Source organism: Thermobia domestica, chromosome 11 (genome assembly GCF_964235325.1).
Source record: "Thermobia domestica chromosome 11, izTheDome1.hap1.1, whole genome shotgun sequence".
NCBI lineage: Eukaryota > Metazoa > Arthropoda > Insecta > Zygentoma > Lepismatidae > Thermobia > Thermobia domestica.
The window spans coordinates 208,290,288-208,306,774 of record NC_137464.1 but is presented as its reverse complement, the minus strand read 5'-3'; the positions used below and the strand labels follow the sequence as shown (position 1 = coordinate 208,306,774).

Sequence of the window (16,487 nt, the reverse complement as noted above, 5' to 3'; positions counted from 1 at the left end):
GAAAGACTAGTTGTCGAGACGTCCACAGTTGTAGGTGCTTTTGGAATAAGTACCTTTTTTAATGAAAATTTATGATACCGAATTTTGTGAATTCAGCAGTAAGATAACAATACGAAGGGGTCTGCCATACTCTTTCGGAATATTGCTTACTGATGGGTGCTATAGGATGTATACTTAAAAAGATAAGACATTTTGCCTTAACATCTCTGTATTAAATTGTTTTAAGGCGTTTCTCGCCCCTTCTTCATTGTGCATTATTCTGTTAAACTTATAACATAGAAAATCCTACAACTCGAATAAAATACCTTTTAAAATGAAAACCTTACCATTTCATTCATCACTTGCAAGTTATATAGGACAAAATTGTTAAAATATGTCTCTTGAAAAACTATTACCAGGTAGAAAAGTAAAATAAAAAGAGTACTATTATTTAATTCTGCTTTAGAATACGCAACCTGGAATTATTGTTAATTTTTTTTTTTTTTAGAATTTTTTTCGAAGTTCTTTTACTCTTTAGATGTTGAAGACAACAAGATTGATTATCGAAATAATACTTGGCATATAATAATCCTTCTAGGATTTCTGAGGATATACGAGTGTGTTTATTTGCTTTTATTTATTTATTACCTTTTTGAATACAATTGAAGACTACAGGGGAAAAAGGAGGTAAGTCAAGATATGGTCGAAAATGAGTTAACAGCAGAATAATGTAGCCTGAAAGGTGTAGTTTGCATGCACTAAATCTCACGGTAAAAAGAAAATTAGTCACTAAGAAATTTAATGCTAAAGACTTCGCCTACAGGGGAAGAAGTAGGTAAGTCAGTGGAAAAAAGGTCAATTGTGTAAAATCATAAACAACTGACTTACCTCCCTTTTCCCCTGTAGTCTTCAATTGTGATTTATCTCTGGTACGCGTACATTTACCAATAATTACAATTTTTAGCATACATACTATACATCATAATTACAATTTTATATATATATATATATATATATATATATATATGCTTGTACAACAGCTGAAACCACAGAATTATCTAATAAAATAAAACAATTTTTAAAATTCACAAAACACACAATTTGTCATCATCAAATCATTTGCAAAGAGAGTAATAAAATGTATTTACTAAAAAGTTAAAAAGTTGCAATTTGAACCCAGAATATGATTTAGGTTTGCTGTAAAAACTCAGGCGACTTATTGAAAACCCCAATACAGTTAATAGGGTTTTTTTCTGAAAAACCTATCTATTTTGTGAATAATATGTAAATTAAGATATTAAGTATTGCACTTATGGACGTTACTGTTTTCTATAAATATGTCTTTATTAAAGTAAACAAGATGATAAACACACACACATGAAAGATTTTTTTATAAAAAAAGATAGGCTTGCAAGAAATACTTGGGCACAATCCAAACATAATTCTTAATGTCATCTTTTGTAACCGAAAAATACTGGCACATTTACTTGTGTAACTCCAGAAAATAGTACTGTAACTTATTAATGATTGAAATTTTGCATAATAGATCAAAAGCAACACTTATGTTGCGATATTTCCTTTTAGCCTACAATTATTAAAACAAATACTACTTAATTTCTTGTCAAGTTGAAAAACATGTTCATTCCAATTTAATTTGGAACATGTTCACACCAAGAAATTTATTTGAACTAAAAAATTGAAGTTTTTTTTTAATTTTCCATTATGTGAGGAATATATTTATTTTGAACGGTAGAATAAAAATTTAGCAAAGTAATTTTATCGTTATTTACTATTAATTTATTATTACTTAGTGGATCCAAGGTTTAGGTTATCTTCTCGTGATTTTACTGAAATAGTAATATTTGTGTCATCAGGAAATAAAACACATTTATTAGGTAACATAGTGTGTTAAAGCAATAATATATATGAGAAAGAGTAGTGGGTCAAGCATTAATCCTTTTGGTACGATGAAATAAAACTTCGAATTTTTCCATTATTTTCGTTCTTAATTTGTACAACTTGATATCTATTTTCCAAGTAAAATTCAATCCACTTATTGTCAGTTCCTCTTATATTATAAAAACATAAAAAAAAAAACAAGAAATCATGATTTATAGTATCAATGTGCATAGCTATACTAAGAAAGTAAAAATAATGCAGAATCGGTAGATTTGCCTCTTAAAAACTCATGTAATGATAGTGATATTAAATTATTATTGTGTACGAATTTTCTTATTCTATTTGAAAAAAATTGACAAAACAGAGATAGGAGAATAATGCTTAATATTGTAACGAGTCCCTTTTTTTCAAAATAAAGGAATCACTTTTGCCACTTTTAAACACTTCTGAAAATGCCTGATTTGAGTGAAAAATTTATTACGTAGGTCAGGTGAGATTGGATAGAGCATCATCAAGATCAGCAGAATAGCTATTTATCACGCTTTTTTTTTATGATTGCTAATTCTTCAATAGTTATTAGGCTAATAAATATACATTTTGGATTAAAATAATATATTTAATGTGCCACTTGTACCACCAGAGACGAATAGAGTACCAAGAATCACCTGAGAGAAAGTTATAAAATAAACATTAAATTTATTTACAATTTCTGCTGAATTCATAATTTCTATATTCTCGACAATAATGTGACTTAAATTAACAATGCCACCTTTATTTGTCTGTATCGAGTGGTTGGTAATATTCCCCTTGTTTTGATTTAGAATTTTTAATAGTTCTAGAATTGAGCATTAATTTAATAACATTTGTAAAAAAATTGTTTATACCTTTTAATATATTTTCTGAAATCAGCAGAAACATTATTGTCACTATGCAACTAAGCATAGTTAATTAAAACTCATTTCGAGTTGCGAAAAACACTTGTAACCCAATTACTGTAGTTTTAGTTCTGGGGGATCAGAGGGAAACCTACATTAAAATAATGCAAAAATGACTTAAACTTTTTGTCCATAGTGGAAGATTAAATAAATTTCATCCCGGTTCTCGAGAGCTAACAAATGACAGAAGTAGTTTATTTTGTTCGATGAAAAGAATCTTTTTATATTACAATGCTGGAGATACTAGTAGGTTAAATGTGGGAATCGATAAACCGACTAACTTCATATCATGATCTGAATATCTTGGGTTGAATTTTCAAGCTTATAGTTAAGACATTGTCTGGTTATTATTACTTGATCAAGTGCTAATTGTCAGTATCGGGTAGGCGTATTAACAACAGCTTGTAAATTAAATGATATTAATAAGCTTTCGAAATCTGATTTCGCTTTGGTCTCAACTAACCAATATGTATCCCCACTCAAACTGATTATACTACATCTTTTGCCTAAATGGTCAGGGAGAGTTACAAGATTTCTAAATAGCCTATATCTAAGTTATCCGAGTTTGACCTATAAATACTTTTTATTTATTTATTTATTTTATTTTTTATTTATTTTTTATTTATTTATTTTTTGTATGAACTTACAGATATAACGAATGTCCTCAGGTAAATGTAACATGCGTCATTTGTACAAAAGGAAAAAGATAATAAAAATTTACATAAGTAAAATAAAGTAAAACTATCTTGTCATGGAATTTATGTACTTCTTAATCGTATAACAAGAATTTTGTAATACAAATGATTTTAACATTTGTCTAAACATTTTCATATTGTATATCAATAGGTATAACACCACTATAACTTACATTTTTTGATATATTGCTGATCGGTGATTATACAAATGATAATCATTCTTATTTTGCGTATTATCATTATGTACATCCTTATTTGTTATGAAAGTTGATGAGTGTTCTCTTAAATACAAAAAAAGAAAAAAAAAGACGATACAAATACTTGTATAAACGTTCAGTGGTAGTATATTAACTTCCTTAAACAAATGTCTACAACAAAAATTCGGTTTCTTACCACAAAGTATTCTTGTGACTTTCTTCTGAATTTTGAACGCGTTGAGTCTCTGACTTGAATTTCCCCAGAACATGATACCATATTGTAATATTGAGTTAAAACAAGAATGGTACAAAGTTTTGGCTAATTCTAAATTTACCTTCTTTCTAACAATTCTTAGTGCATAACATATTTTATTTGGTTTATTAATAACTGATTCTATAAGGAAATCCAATGTTAAGTTATAAGTATAGTAAGATTTAAGAATGAACAATATGTTGTATATTTTTTTTTTTCTTTTGTTAGAATTGGGGTTCAGATGTAAGTTAGGGAATATAAGTCTACTGCACTTGCTATGAAAGTTTATAGCAAAGGATTTTTCAGTATTTACAAAAGGATTATTATTCTTCATCCAAAAGAATACATCATTTAGTGTTTGCGTAGCATTCTGTTCTAATGATTTTTCACTTTTTGAACTCACTAGCAGAGTGATATCGTTAGCGAAAAGGATCACATCTGATGAAGATATGTTTTTTTTTTTTTTTTTTCAAAATCATTAATATATATAAGGAAGAGTAGTGGCCCTAGAATAGATTCTTGTGGGACTCTGTGTTTTATACATAATTGATCTAATACATAATTTTCTATAATATTATTAACCTTATGAAATATTTCTACGACCTGCTCATGATCTTTCAAGTATGAATCAAACTAGTCCATTGCTTTACCACGTATTCCACAGTTCGAACATTTACTCTCATTGTCAGTGCACCTTCCCTAACAGCACAATTACATAACAGGCATATGCCTATCATGTTCCCTCAGGTACATGGGAATGTGTGCAGTATGCGCCTTATGTATCTCTGAGAGAGAAACCACATGAATGGCAAGTTATAGTCACAGTCTATGTCCGCCCCTAGGCACATGCCTAACATGTACCTAGGGAACGTGCCTAGTATGTTCCCCATGCCATAAGCGTCAATGAACCACAAAATTACTCCCCCAAAATATGTTAAATCGCCTATATGCGTAATGTGTTTACATTAAGGTGAGTCTAAGACACTTTAAACAAGTAAAAAAAAAAACTTACCCCAGGGTGGGCGCGAACCACCAACCTTCGGATTACTAGCCGTATGCTCTCCCAACTTGGCCACGGAGGCGATGAAGAGAGCGTCGCTTGTAGAGGGATAAATTATTGAGATCTTTTAAATTTGGCTAATCAGAGTGCTCCTTTAACCACGTATATTCGACGATAACCGTTTGGGATCAGACAAAATCTGCTCGTCATGTAATTTTATAACAAAATGACGAGTGTCTATTTACTTTATTTCATGGTTCTTCCATATTCACTTTCAAATGATCGGCTACAGTTGCCATCTAATAAAGTTGATGCGTTTCTTGCTTCTAGTACACAATCGCTTAGAAAAAAGCAAGAAATGCGTCAAATGTGGGAGATGAATTCAGCATGCCTAAATGGTGCATACCTAGCACATCTTGTGCTGTTAGGGTATCTGAAACAGTGTGTACCTAAAGAACGTACTAGAACATGGCAGATATATATTCCAAGTGACGGCATAAAACAAATTACAGTTAGAGTGCGAAACTAAGCCAGGTATATAAATGCTATATTTGTGGTACATAGTTGCAAATATCAATTAGGTGTAACAAGTACCTCAAACTATAGATAGCTGAAGTACATACTTAGCACATGAACATCATATGTGCCAAGTGTCGGGCACCTAAAAAGTAGCTGGGACACCTAAATGGCACATGCCTAGCACATCTTATGCTGTTAGGGTTATTACAACTACTTCGAAATAGAATTCAAGATTGAATTTTGATACATCTATTTCTTAAGAATTTAGCGTATTTTGTACAAAATAGAAACTTCACCACGAATCAAGTTAACCCGTGAATGATAACTCATCAAATTAAAACTTCTTAGTTTTACAGACTAATATCAAAACAATCTAACCAATTCTTAGTGATGCTAATAATATGTGCAATTGATAATACTGCCTCAGCTAACACACCAATAAAATTTAATTTATTTTCAAGACTCTGTACATACACATAAAGCTGCTTTAATTTAAACTATTGTGACTTATTTCTTGTAAAGGCCTAAATTCAAGCTCTGACTGTTTACCATAAAAAAATTTCCAGAATTTATTGGATAACTATGACGAGAGACAACAATTTGAACTAAAATGTGTTGGGGGAAGTAGAGAAATTATATTTTCTCCATTTAAAACATTTTTATGTTTGTTTAGTAGATTGTCAATACTTTCAATAAGCAGGTACTTATGTATGTTAGTTAATGTAGAAAATATAAAGTACATGATGGCAAGTAGAAATTGCGCTAATAGAATGACAAAAATATTGTAATCCATGAGAGTAAGATGGAACAAATTGAAATATTTAAGCGCATCTACAACAAATAAGGATCAACTTGATGAAGAATTTGAAAGTAAGTTGATGCTGGGAAATATCTGTCAATAAACAGTAAGTAAAAATGAATATCTAGGTTACAATTGAAAATCTTTAAGAGCATAGAGTTACCCATTGTACTATATGGATGCAAAAGTTGGTCATTAATACGCTGAAATGAATATAAGTTGAAGAATTCAAAAACAAAGCCTTGAAAAGTTTTGGAGAAAGAAGGAACTATTGAATGAAGAAAATTATTCAACGTGAAACTTTAAATTGCATACGAGTTATATAACAAAATACTTTGGATAGGTTAATAATTACCTGTACCTTGGGCAGAAAGTGCTCATACATATGCACTATACTTCATAGAATGTTAATTTAATAATAACAGAAGAAGAATGTTTTTAAGATATGTAAGATATTATTATGGGATAGTTGTTGCTATGTACATGTTTATGGATACCGAGTCAGCAAGTTTGTGTGCTTGACAGTGTTAAGGAAAATATATTATAAAGTATATCAACTAATAAACCATTTTTAGCACTGTTTATCGACGTTATCATTTTTATATAAATGGTGAGAACGATAGTATATAATTATTAAAGACTACTACCACTCGAGATTTGTATATCACATTTCGACGAACCAGGTTGACGATACCCTTGGTGAGTCGTTATAAAAATTTTGGTGCCGGAACCCGGGACCATACCGCAAATTCACATCCCGAAGCAGAGTAAGGTTGAATTTTCTTTTTGTCATATAGTTAATGAATACAAATTTGACCATATTACGAAGTGGTAGAACAATTATAAGAAAAATGGACAATGAAACAATGGAAAAGGAATCCCATAATAGTGACAATGGTGAACATAATGTAGCACCAGAAATGACATCATCAGAAGATCGAATCTTGCTAGTATTACAGCAGCAATTGATGCAGATGTCTACTGAGTTAAAGCAGACGATGAAGCATAACTCTGAAGAATTAAGTAGACGAATAGAACAGAAGTCTGATGAATCTAACAAACAATACGAGGAATTAAGCAAACGAATGGAACAGAAGTCGGATGAAACAAAACAATTAATTATCCAGACGATGAGCGATATCACCTCGCAGTTCGAGGAAAAATTAAAAGGAATATCGGAGCAATGCCAGAGTAATCACAACCACCTGAGCCAAGAAATCAGTAATATAAAAAAAGATTTAGAAGTAACCGAATCTTCTGTTCAACAACAAAAGATCCAAGTCATCAGTAATGCTAACAACATACGTACAAACACGCAATTGTTAGCTACGTTACAGGAAGAAATTAGAATGCTACAGGTTAAGGACCACACATACTACAATAACCCGTGTGATGGTCGCTTGGAGTTTCCACACTCACCAGAGATGAACCCACCTTCGCCAGTATCTGATGAGGATATCATTTTAGAAGAAAGTCATCCGAAGAGTACAGATGGACGAAACATAGATGGTGTAACGACACATCACGTCATGAATAGGAACTGTCACCCAATGGGTACATGGAATGATAAAAGGAAGGTAAAATTAAGTGTTAAGATGAGTGAAATACGAGCCATGAGTAAATTCAGTGGTAAGTGTAACGAGAATGCTACTTCTTTCTTAGAGAAATTCCAGGATGAGTGTAATATAATGTGTATAGATAGATCACAATATATGAAATTAATCCCTCATGTATTACTCCCACCTTGTTCACTATGGTTTAAAGCAGTACGTGATCACATCAGTACATATGATGAATTCAAAGCGGCATTGATCGCGAATTATGAAAATGACTTTTTGCTGGCAAATAGAGATGCCACGATTAGAAATCAACACTTCAATCCTCGATTGCATAAATCTGTTGTAGAGTTTGTTGTAAATACATACAACGAATTAAAGGTCGTTAATTCATTGCAATCGGAATCGAGAATAATAGCATCAATTCGAAATTTGCTTCCATTTAAGTTACAACAGATCTTATTTTCCACACAGTGTATGAGTTTCAACCATTTATTAATGCTTGTCCAATGCTATGAAACTCAATACCATGCTATGAATCAACAAGCAGGAATGGGTAAAAATAAGAATAATTCAGATCATTTTGTGCCTGTTCGGAATTTGAATATCCGAAGTGTGAACAATACGGAACATAACCTAAGCCGAGTAAATTCTAGCAGTCAAAACGAGCAAAATAGACAAAGTTATGTAGGGAATCCGCCTAACCTAATTAATCGTAGCAATCCATATGTTAGACCATATAATCAAAATAGGTTTAAAAATAGACGTAATGTATGGCGAAATTCCAGGAATACAGCAAACTACGCGGATAGACATAATTGGAGATCAAGAGATGGCACTTCACATCCGGATCCAGGTATTGAAGTAATTCCTGTACAGAACAATAATACGGGACATAATAATGATTGTGCAGTACAATGTACTTTATTAAATTCATATCAGCTATAGATTTTCATGAACATTTATTTTATTTTTATTCAATTTAATTTTCTTTAATTCTCATTAATCAATGATAATTCTCAAATGTTTTTAATATATGTAAGAATTATAATTCGATTCATAAATGATTAAAAGCAAAGGTTATTTATATTAGATTGATTTGTGTTGAAAACTTAATTGTCAAAGATTATGTTAAGAATAAGATCCATTCTATAAAACTAATTATTCGACGACTGTTTTTATGAGCTATCCTATATATTCTCCGAACAAGATTCTTCTTTACTATGACATCTTAGTGCCATGATGTATACATTAAAATGCAACATCTAACTTATTTGTTATTTAATGCGCCCTGAAAGATTCAACATTATTTATAACATCACTGTTTTAATAATGATCAAAACTATTAATCATGGTAATTTGTGTTTCACCCTCGTCAATTATATTAATAAGTGTCGACGTTTTTTTTTTTAGTAATAAAGGATAAAATATAATAATAATAATGTGATAAATGATAATAATATAAATATAATTAATGTAATAAAAGATAAGGATTAATGAAATTAAAGATTTGTTATAAATATATTTATATATATATATATGAAATGTAATGAAGATATATACGAGGTGTGATCAAAATATAAAGAACATATGTAATTTAAGACCATTATTGTAAACGGACCAGTGGTTCTTGAACATAAAAGCCAAACTCGCTTATGACTTTTATATTCAGTCCATTTTGTCGGGCGACATTTTTATATAACAAAATACTTTGGATAGGTTAATAATTACCTGTACCTTGGGCAGAAAGTGCTCATACATATGCACTATACTTCATAGAATGTTAATTTAATAATAACAGAAGAAGAATGTTTTTAAGATATGTAAGATATTATTATGGGATAGTTGTTGCTATGTACATGTTTATGGATACCGAGTCAGCAAGTTTGTGTGCTTGACAGTGTTAAGGAAAATATATTATAAAGTATATCAACTAATAAACCATTTTTAGCACTGTTTATCGACGTTATCATTTTTATATAAATGGTGAGAACGATAGTATATAATTATTAAAGACTACTACCACTCGAGATTTGTATATCACATTTCGACGAACCAGGTTGACGACTACCCTTGGTGAGTCGTTATAGTTATCAGAGATCTTAGAATTTGTTAGATCGAAACTCGCAAAATGGATGAGACACACAGCTCGTATGGAAATTTAAAACTGGTGTATAAATCTTTGGTTGGAGGTCGTGTAGGAAATTAAAATTTAGTGTATATATACATATTATATATATATTTAGTTGGAACTTTATTAAAACTGGATGTATATACTTTTAGTTGAAGCTCATATAGAAAATTAAAACTAGTCTATAAAGTTTTAGTTGGAGGTGGTATGGGAAATTAAAACTGTGTGTATAAGTCAATTAGTTAGAGTTCGTATCGAAATTAATAATGATCGTTTAAATCTTTAGTTGGAATTCGTATTGAAAATTGAAAGTTGTTGTATAAAAGTTGGAGCTTATATGGAGAATTAAAACTCCACGTATAAATCTTTAGTTGAAGCCCAATGAAAACTGGATGTATATACTTTTAGATGAAGTTCGTACTGGAAATTAGAACTGGGAATGTAAATCTTTAGTTGTAATGTCTGGGTAAGAGACCTTCAAGTAGTCCTAGAAAAAGATAGAACCACAATATGAAAATGGACTTTAGAAAAATAAGATGTTTCAATATTAGCTAGATTGATTTACCACAGGATACAATCTAGTTACCTTTTTTAATGCAGAGATGAGTTAAGCCCTTAAGCCATACGTAGAGTTAGCTACTTATACTAGAGAATACGAGATCTTACCAAATTTTCAAATTCTGAGCTCTTACCAGAAAGGACTAAGCTCCCTTAACTTCGACTACTCTAGTTGCGATCAGGGAAAGTGTTCTGTAGAAATACAATTTTCATAAATCCGTAACAAAATTACTTTATTTGATTTTGAGATCTGTTAGCAATATCTGGGAATATACTATTACCGAGAATAGTAACAATAATCTCATTTACTTCGAGTTCTGATTCGAGAATAATCTTTACCCTTTCAAGTTTCAGCCCTACTCTAGAACCTTGTTCACGGAGGTTAAAAATGAGAGTAAAAGAAATAAAATTATCAAACAAGAAACATAGTATGAAGGCTGCAATATGTATTATTTAAACAAGTGAGCTTTATTTCACATTGTGAAAATATAGAAGACTTCCAAACCATATGAGTTCAATACTGAAGCCGAAAGTAATAGATCTAAAACTCCCGATTTGATTAAGGGAATAAATTCAGAAACGGAGCTTGTTTTTCGGTCCCTAAATTCATATCAGAAGCAGTACTATGAAACGTTTAATTTATTATTATACAGGAATCAACATGAAAACCAGGAGTTTTAGTTGTTTTCCTAATTCTAGTTTCAGTAGGAGAATTAGAGCTGAGATTAAATTCATTCTTGGGATCCTGAATCCATATCAAAAACAGTACTACTCAAACTCTTAATTTATTACTATACAGGAATCAATATGAAAAACAGGAGTTTTAGCAGTTTTTCTACTTCCAGTTTCAGTGAAAGAATTAGAGCTGAATGAAATTCATTCTTGGAATCCTAAATCCAGATCATTGGAATGCTGAATCCATTTCAAGAAACAGTTTGTCGTTATTAACTACTGCTTCCCCCCCCCCCCCCCCCCTCTATGGTGATCAACGTTAAAAGCGGAAATCATTGATTTCTATCATTTCAAGTTTGAATAGTAGATTATGGGAGGAAATACTCGTAGAAGCTATTCTTTTAGCACTGAATCCATATAAAAATCACTTCTCCCTATTTATTTATTTATTTATTTATTTATTTATTCATATTTTGTTTTTATTTATTTGTATTTTTATTTATTTTTATTTTATTTATTTTTTATTTTATTTTATTTTATATTTTATTTCTTAAATTTTTATTTATTTATTTTTTATTGTTTTATTTTTTATTTTATTTTTATTTTTAATTTTTATTCTTTTATTTTTATTTTATTCTATTTTTTCTTATTTTTTATATTATTTTATTTTATTTTTGCTCTGTGGTGATCAACATTGGAAACAGAAATGGTCTGCTTCTTTCATTCTGAATAAAGAGTTAAGGAAGTAGACGGAACCTGCTCTTGGAATGCTGAATCGGTTTAAAAGAAAAAGAAAAAAGAACGCTTCTCAATAGCTGCTACAGCTTCAGCTGTGATACCTAAGAACAGATGGTTGAATGAACATCACCATACTATAAATCTTCTGATAGTTATGAATAGCATGTAAATTGGAAATCTTAAAAGTAATTGATTAGGGTTTTCTGAACAAAACTACATTACCTACAAGTTATGCAACATTCACCTAGGTACCTTGTCTCACTAGTTGGTATGGTATTAGTATGATTTTTTAAAATTTTTTATATCAAACTTGATTTGGAATTCTATTTTTTTATTACCTGAAATGCCCATTCTTCGCATGGGGCTTATTTGGAAGTTAACCGCTGTGGGAGTACCACCATTCATCTCAGCGATCGCAAAAACTGTGGATTTGACACTAATATCGGTCATTTTGGATTATTTTTATGTCTCGGTACTCCCCCTCCTCCCCGCAGGTGAACCCTGGCCCGTATACAATGGTAGCTGAATTTGAAAGTTATCGGTAATTGAAGTGTCACCATTGATCTCAGCGACCGCGAAAACTACGAATTTGGCACTAATATCGGCCATTTTCTACTACTTTTACATGTTCCGGCAAACGTTTGAAATTTAAAAAGACCCCTGGTTTGAAATTTAAAAAGAAAACCAGGTCTGGGTCTGGGGTCTGGAGCAAGGCACCCGTGACCCAAATTTGGTAACTCTTGGTCCACTCGTCTTGTCCCCAGGTTGCACACACAGACACACAGACAGACAAACAAACTCTTTATTTTATTTATATTAGATTTTTATGGAGAGCCATATGTTAACTGGGCTATTTTCTTCTTTACAGTTGCAATTTTCATCATTGCCGCAATAGCTGTGGCAGCTGCGCCTATGATCTATGTGCAAGATATACTTAAAAAGAGTACCAAGCGAAGTGATGCCTATAAGAACTCTCTTCATCCGTTACCACCTGATGATTCTGCACCATCACCTGGAAGTGCTCCTGTTTATCCAACATATGAAGGACAACCAAACTCGGATAACACATTGTTATATCCTATTGTACCAGCAGAAAATGAAAATTCATTTCCACCATACCCGATTCAACCAGAAGTAGGTGCTACCCATCCATATTCACCATCAATGTCGTCAGAGACTGAGAGTTCTGCATCTAACTCCCCAGTTCAAACAAGAACAGAAGATTTATCTACGTCGTATAGTATTCTAATAACAGAACTCACATCTTCTTGTCCACCAGTAGCGTAGTGTAAATCTTCAAAGCAGATAGACCCCTTAATATTTATTTTTTCCTTAGTATATATATACAGGGTGTTAATTAACTATACCGACAAACTGTAAGAGGTGATCCCTCACATCAAAATAAGAAAAAAAGTTAATATGAACCTATGGCGAAAAGTGCGTAATTTCAGAGCTAGGGCTGTCCAAAATCGCGGAAAACCTAAATTTCAACAGGCCCTATTTCGAATTCCAGAAGCTGTGGATGGTGTTCCTTTTCGGCGTAAAGGAAGCCATGCATACACAATCCAAAAGGGCATATTTCATCAATTTTCAATAGGTGTACAGGGTATTCTCTACATGGTGTAATTCTCAGATATGCTCTCAATAGAGTTTTCAGATATACCCTGTTTTCAAGGGGGTTCCAAAGTAGGAAGGAGATAAGCCTTGACAATAATGGTTATCCAGTGCTTCGGAGGGAAGTCGGAAAGGCGGAAAGGTTAGGAATCGGCAGCTGGAGTGTTTTTTATGTTCAGAATAACATGTGATGCGATGTATTTCATCATGGTATATTTCACGTTTTCTTCACGTATAAGCGTGAAAGGAAACATCGCAGCATGCGTTTTCCCGAGTACAAGAGATCGTGCTGCTGACCATCCTTAACACTTCCGACATTGCGCCAAAGGATTCTGTGTTCACTGCTATCAAGACTTATTGTTTGCCTACTTTGGATCAATCATAAAGTTAAAGCATATCTCAAAATTCGGTTGATGGCATGTTTGGGAATTTCACACTGCAGGGAATACTCTGTACACCCTTGAACATTAATGAAACATGCATTTCTGGATTGCATATGCGTGACTTCCTTTACGCTGAAAAGGACCACCATCCACAGTTTCTCTAATTCAAAATGGGGCCTCTTGAAATTTGACTTTTCCGCGATTTTGGACAGCCCTAGCTCTGAAACCATGCACTTTTCGGCATAGGTCCATATGAACTTTTTTTTCTTATTTTGATGTGAGGAATCACCTCTTACAGTTTTTCGGTATAGTTCATTAACACCCTATATATATGTTCGGATATACTAAATTATATAATTTTCAAGAGTTACAGAAACGTGCAACATACCTTGGTAATACCTACTTTTTTTTTTTTTTTTTTTTAAAAATGACAATTCGACGCGACGATCCTTATTCCCATCGAACACATCAAAAACTTTTTGCTTGAAAGTGGGATATATTGCAGCATCTTTCAGTAGAGATGTTTCAGTACCCATCAAACCCAAAGCTGAAAGTATCTCGTTAGAGATAGAGTTCCTTTAAAATGCTTTCATGCGTTTAAAAGCACACGTGCTTGTTTCCCTTGACGCCGTGCTTGCAGCAATACTTAAAGTCAAATGTAACAACCTCGTCAGTTCCACATGAATGCTTTATAGCTCATTGTCGTGAATTAGCTATAATAATTTGTGTGGTAACAGGTAACTTCCAGAATCATTCTAAAGAATAGCGAGTTCCTTTCTCAATTATTGTTCGTCGAAGGAAGGATACAGCTTCAGTAACTGTTGTAGTTTGTTAAAACGAAAGTTGACTTTATATTCAAGAAACATTTTCTGGTCTAACAATTCTACGGAACTGATTTCCTCGAAATCTTGAAATCTTTCTGTCATTTGGGTTGCAAATGAGTCTAAAATTTAATGTCAGCCAGCGCAAATTTCTCAAGAGCATTTCCTCGTACTTTATTTTATTGTTTAGCAATGCGCTTCCTTACATCAGGCTATAATAGTTTCCTCGCACCTCATTTCCATTAACTGGTTCAATACAAAACGTACCTCGTTGTTGCATAAGGTAATATGGAAATAATTTTTCAATTATAGAATTCTAAATAGATTACTGGTAAATGCAAATAATTTCCTGAACAAAGAAAGCAAATATAAATGTTGGACTAAAAAAAAAAAAATCTTACTAAACTACGAGCGTATTCAACAGATGGAAGTTCTTATTCATCATCTTCTATTAATATGCTTACCACTGTTTTCAATTCTTGAAAACGAGCTTTAATTGTTAGTTCTCCTCTAGAATGGTAATTTGGTGGCACGTTGGCTCAGTGATTGAGCGCTTACCTCTGGAGCGTGGGGTCTCTTGTTCAATCCTCGGCCAAGTAAACATTAAACTGAAAAAAAGAATGTTAACTCCACGAGGTGTCATTGTGATGAGGAAGTCTGAAACCTTGTTCCTTCAAAATTTCGCTTCGTTTAGAAGATTTACTAAAAGATATGTGAAACTGTTTATGTAACTTACGAGACACCTAGGTTATTAACTGAAAAAGCCTCCTTGTTTCACAGACTAGCGCATGATTACAAAACATTGCTAACAGGATGTAATAATTTTACTTCTGAACGAAACTTTAGAATGCAGCTAAAGAAAACCTTGTAAATTTAGAGATGAACCATTTGTGTTTGTATTTTTTCCTTTATTTTTAAATTAATTAATTAGTTTTTTATTTTATATTATTATTTTTTTGTTTGTTTGTTGTTGTTATGTTGTTCAATTTCAGTCAATTGGCTTAGTGCTGTATGAAACTTTGTGAATAAATAAATAAATAAATATGAAACGTTCTATTTTTTATATGCTTAGATGCACACAATGAAACAAGGTTTATTTGGTAAGCATAGCAATGAATGAAAAGTGCGTATGGATAAGATTGTTTGACAAGTGCTTGCATGATAGTAGGCAATCTTTCATTACAGACGCCTATATAAGTTTATTTTCTATGTCTCAATCCTTCAAAATATACAAAATAAGACTGAATAAACCCACCGTTGTTTTGTTTTTAGAAATATAAAATAAACGATAAATCTTTCTTCTACTCTGTGTCTTATAACATATCTGAATATAATGCTCAATTGAGCTCTGCAAGAAACAGTAGTGTCATCATCTTGAATCGAAATAAAGTAAATGTTGTCTATTTCTTTCTTTATAGTCTGTAACAATAATGATTTATAGATTAAAGCAAATCATTTTTGTTTGGTTGGTAATATTCCCTTGAAATAAGAGTTAGGCTGAAAATTTGTTCTAAGCTCCTGCTCTTCTTAAGCCATTAAGTTTAAGAGCTCTAGATAGTTACCTTTATTAGCAGATAACTCATCTTCTCTATGGTCACGAAACGCTAATTCTTGATTTCCTAAGTAACAAATTTAATTCCTAAGTAACAATTCTTGATTTCCTAAGTAACAATTCGGTCTAAAATTCTTGTGTTCGTTGATACTGTTTTCATTATATTGCAAAGTAGCCAAACACGAA

General features: G+C 31.9%; 1 protein-coding gene across 1 annotated transcript in view; it reads left to right on the top strand.

Annotated features, from left to right (window-relative positions):
* Positions 1–15,770, top strand: part of LOC145664685 (uncharacterized) — a 49,057-nt gene extending 33,287 nt beyond the window's left edge. The window contains exon 5 of the mRNA XM_081731541.1: positions 12,800–15,770. Within this exon, the coding sequence (XP_081587667.1) occupies positions 12,800–13,218 (419 nt within the window). The 3' untranslated portion in view covers positions 13,219–15,770. The remainder of the gene's footprint in view (positions 1–12,799) is intronic.
* Positions 15,771–16,487: the final 717 nt, after the last annotated feature.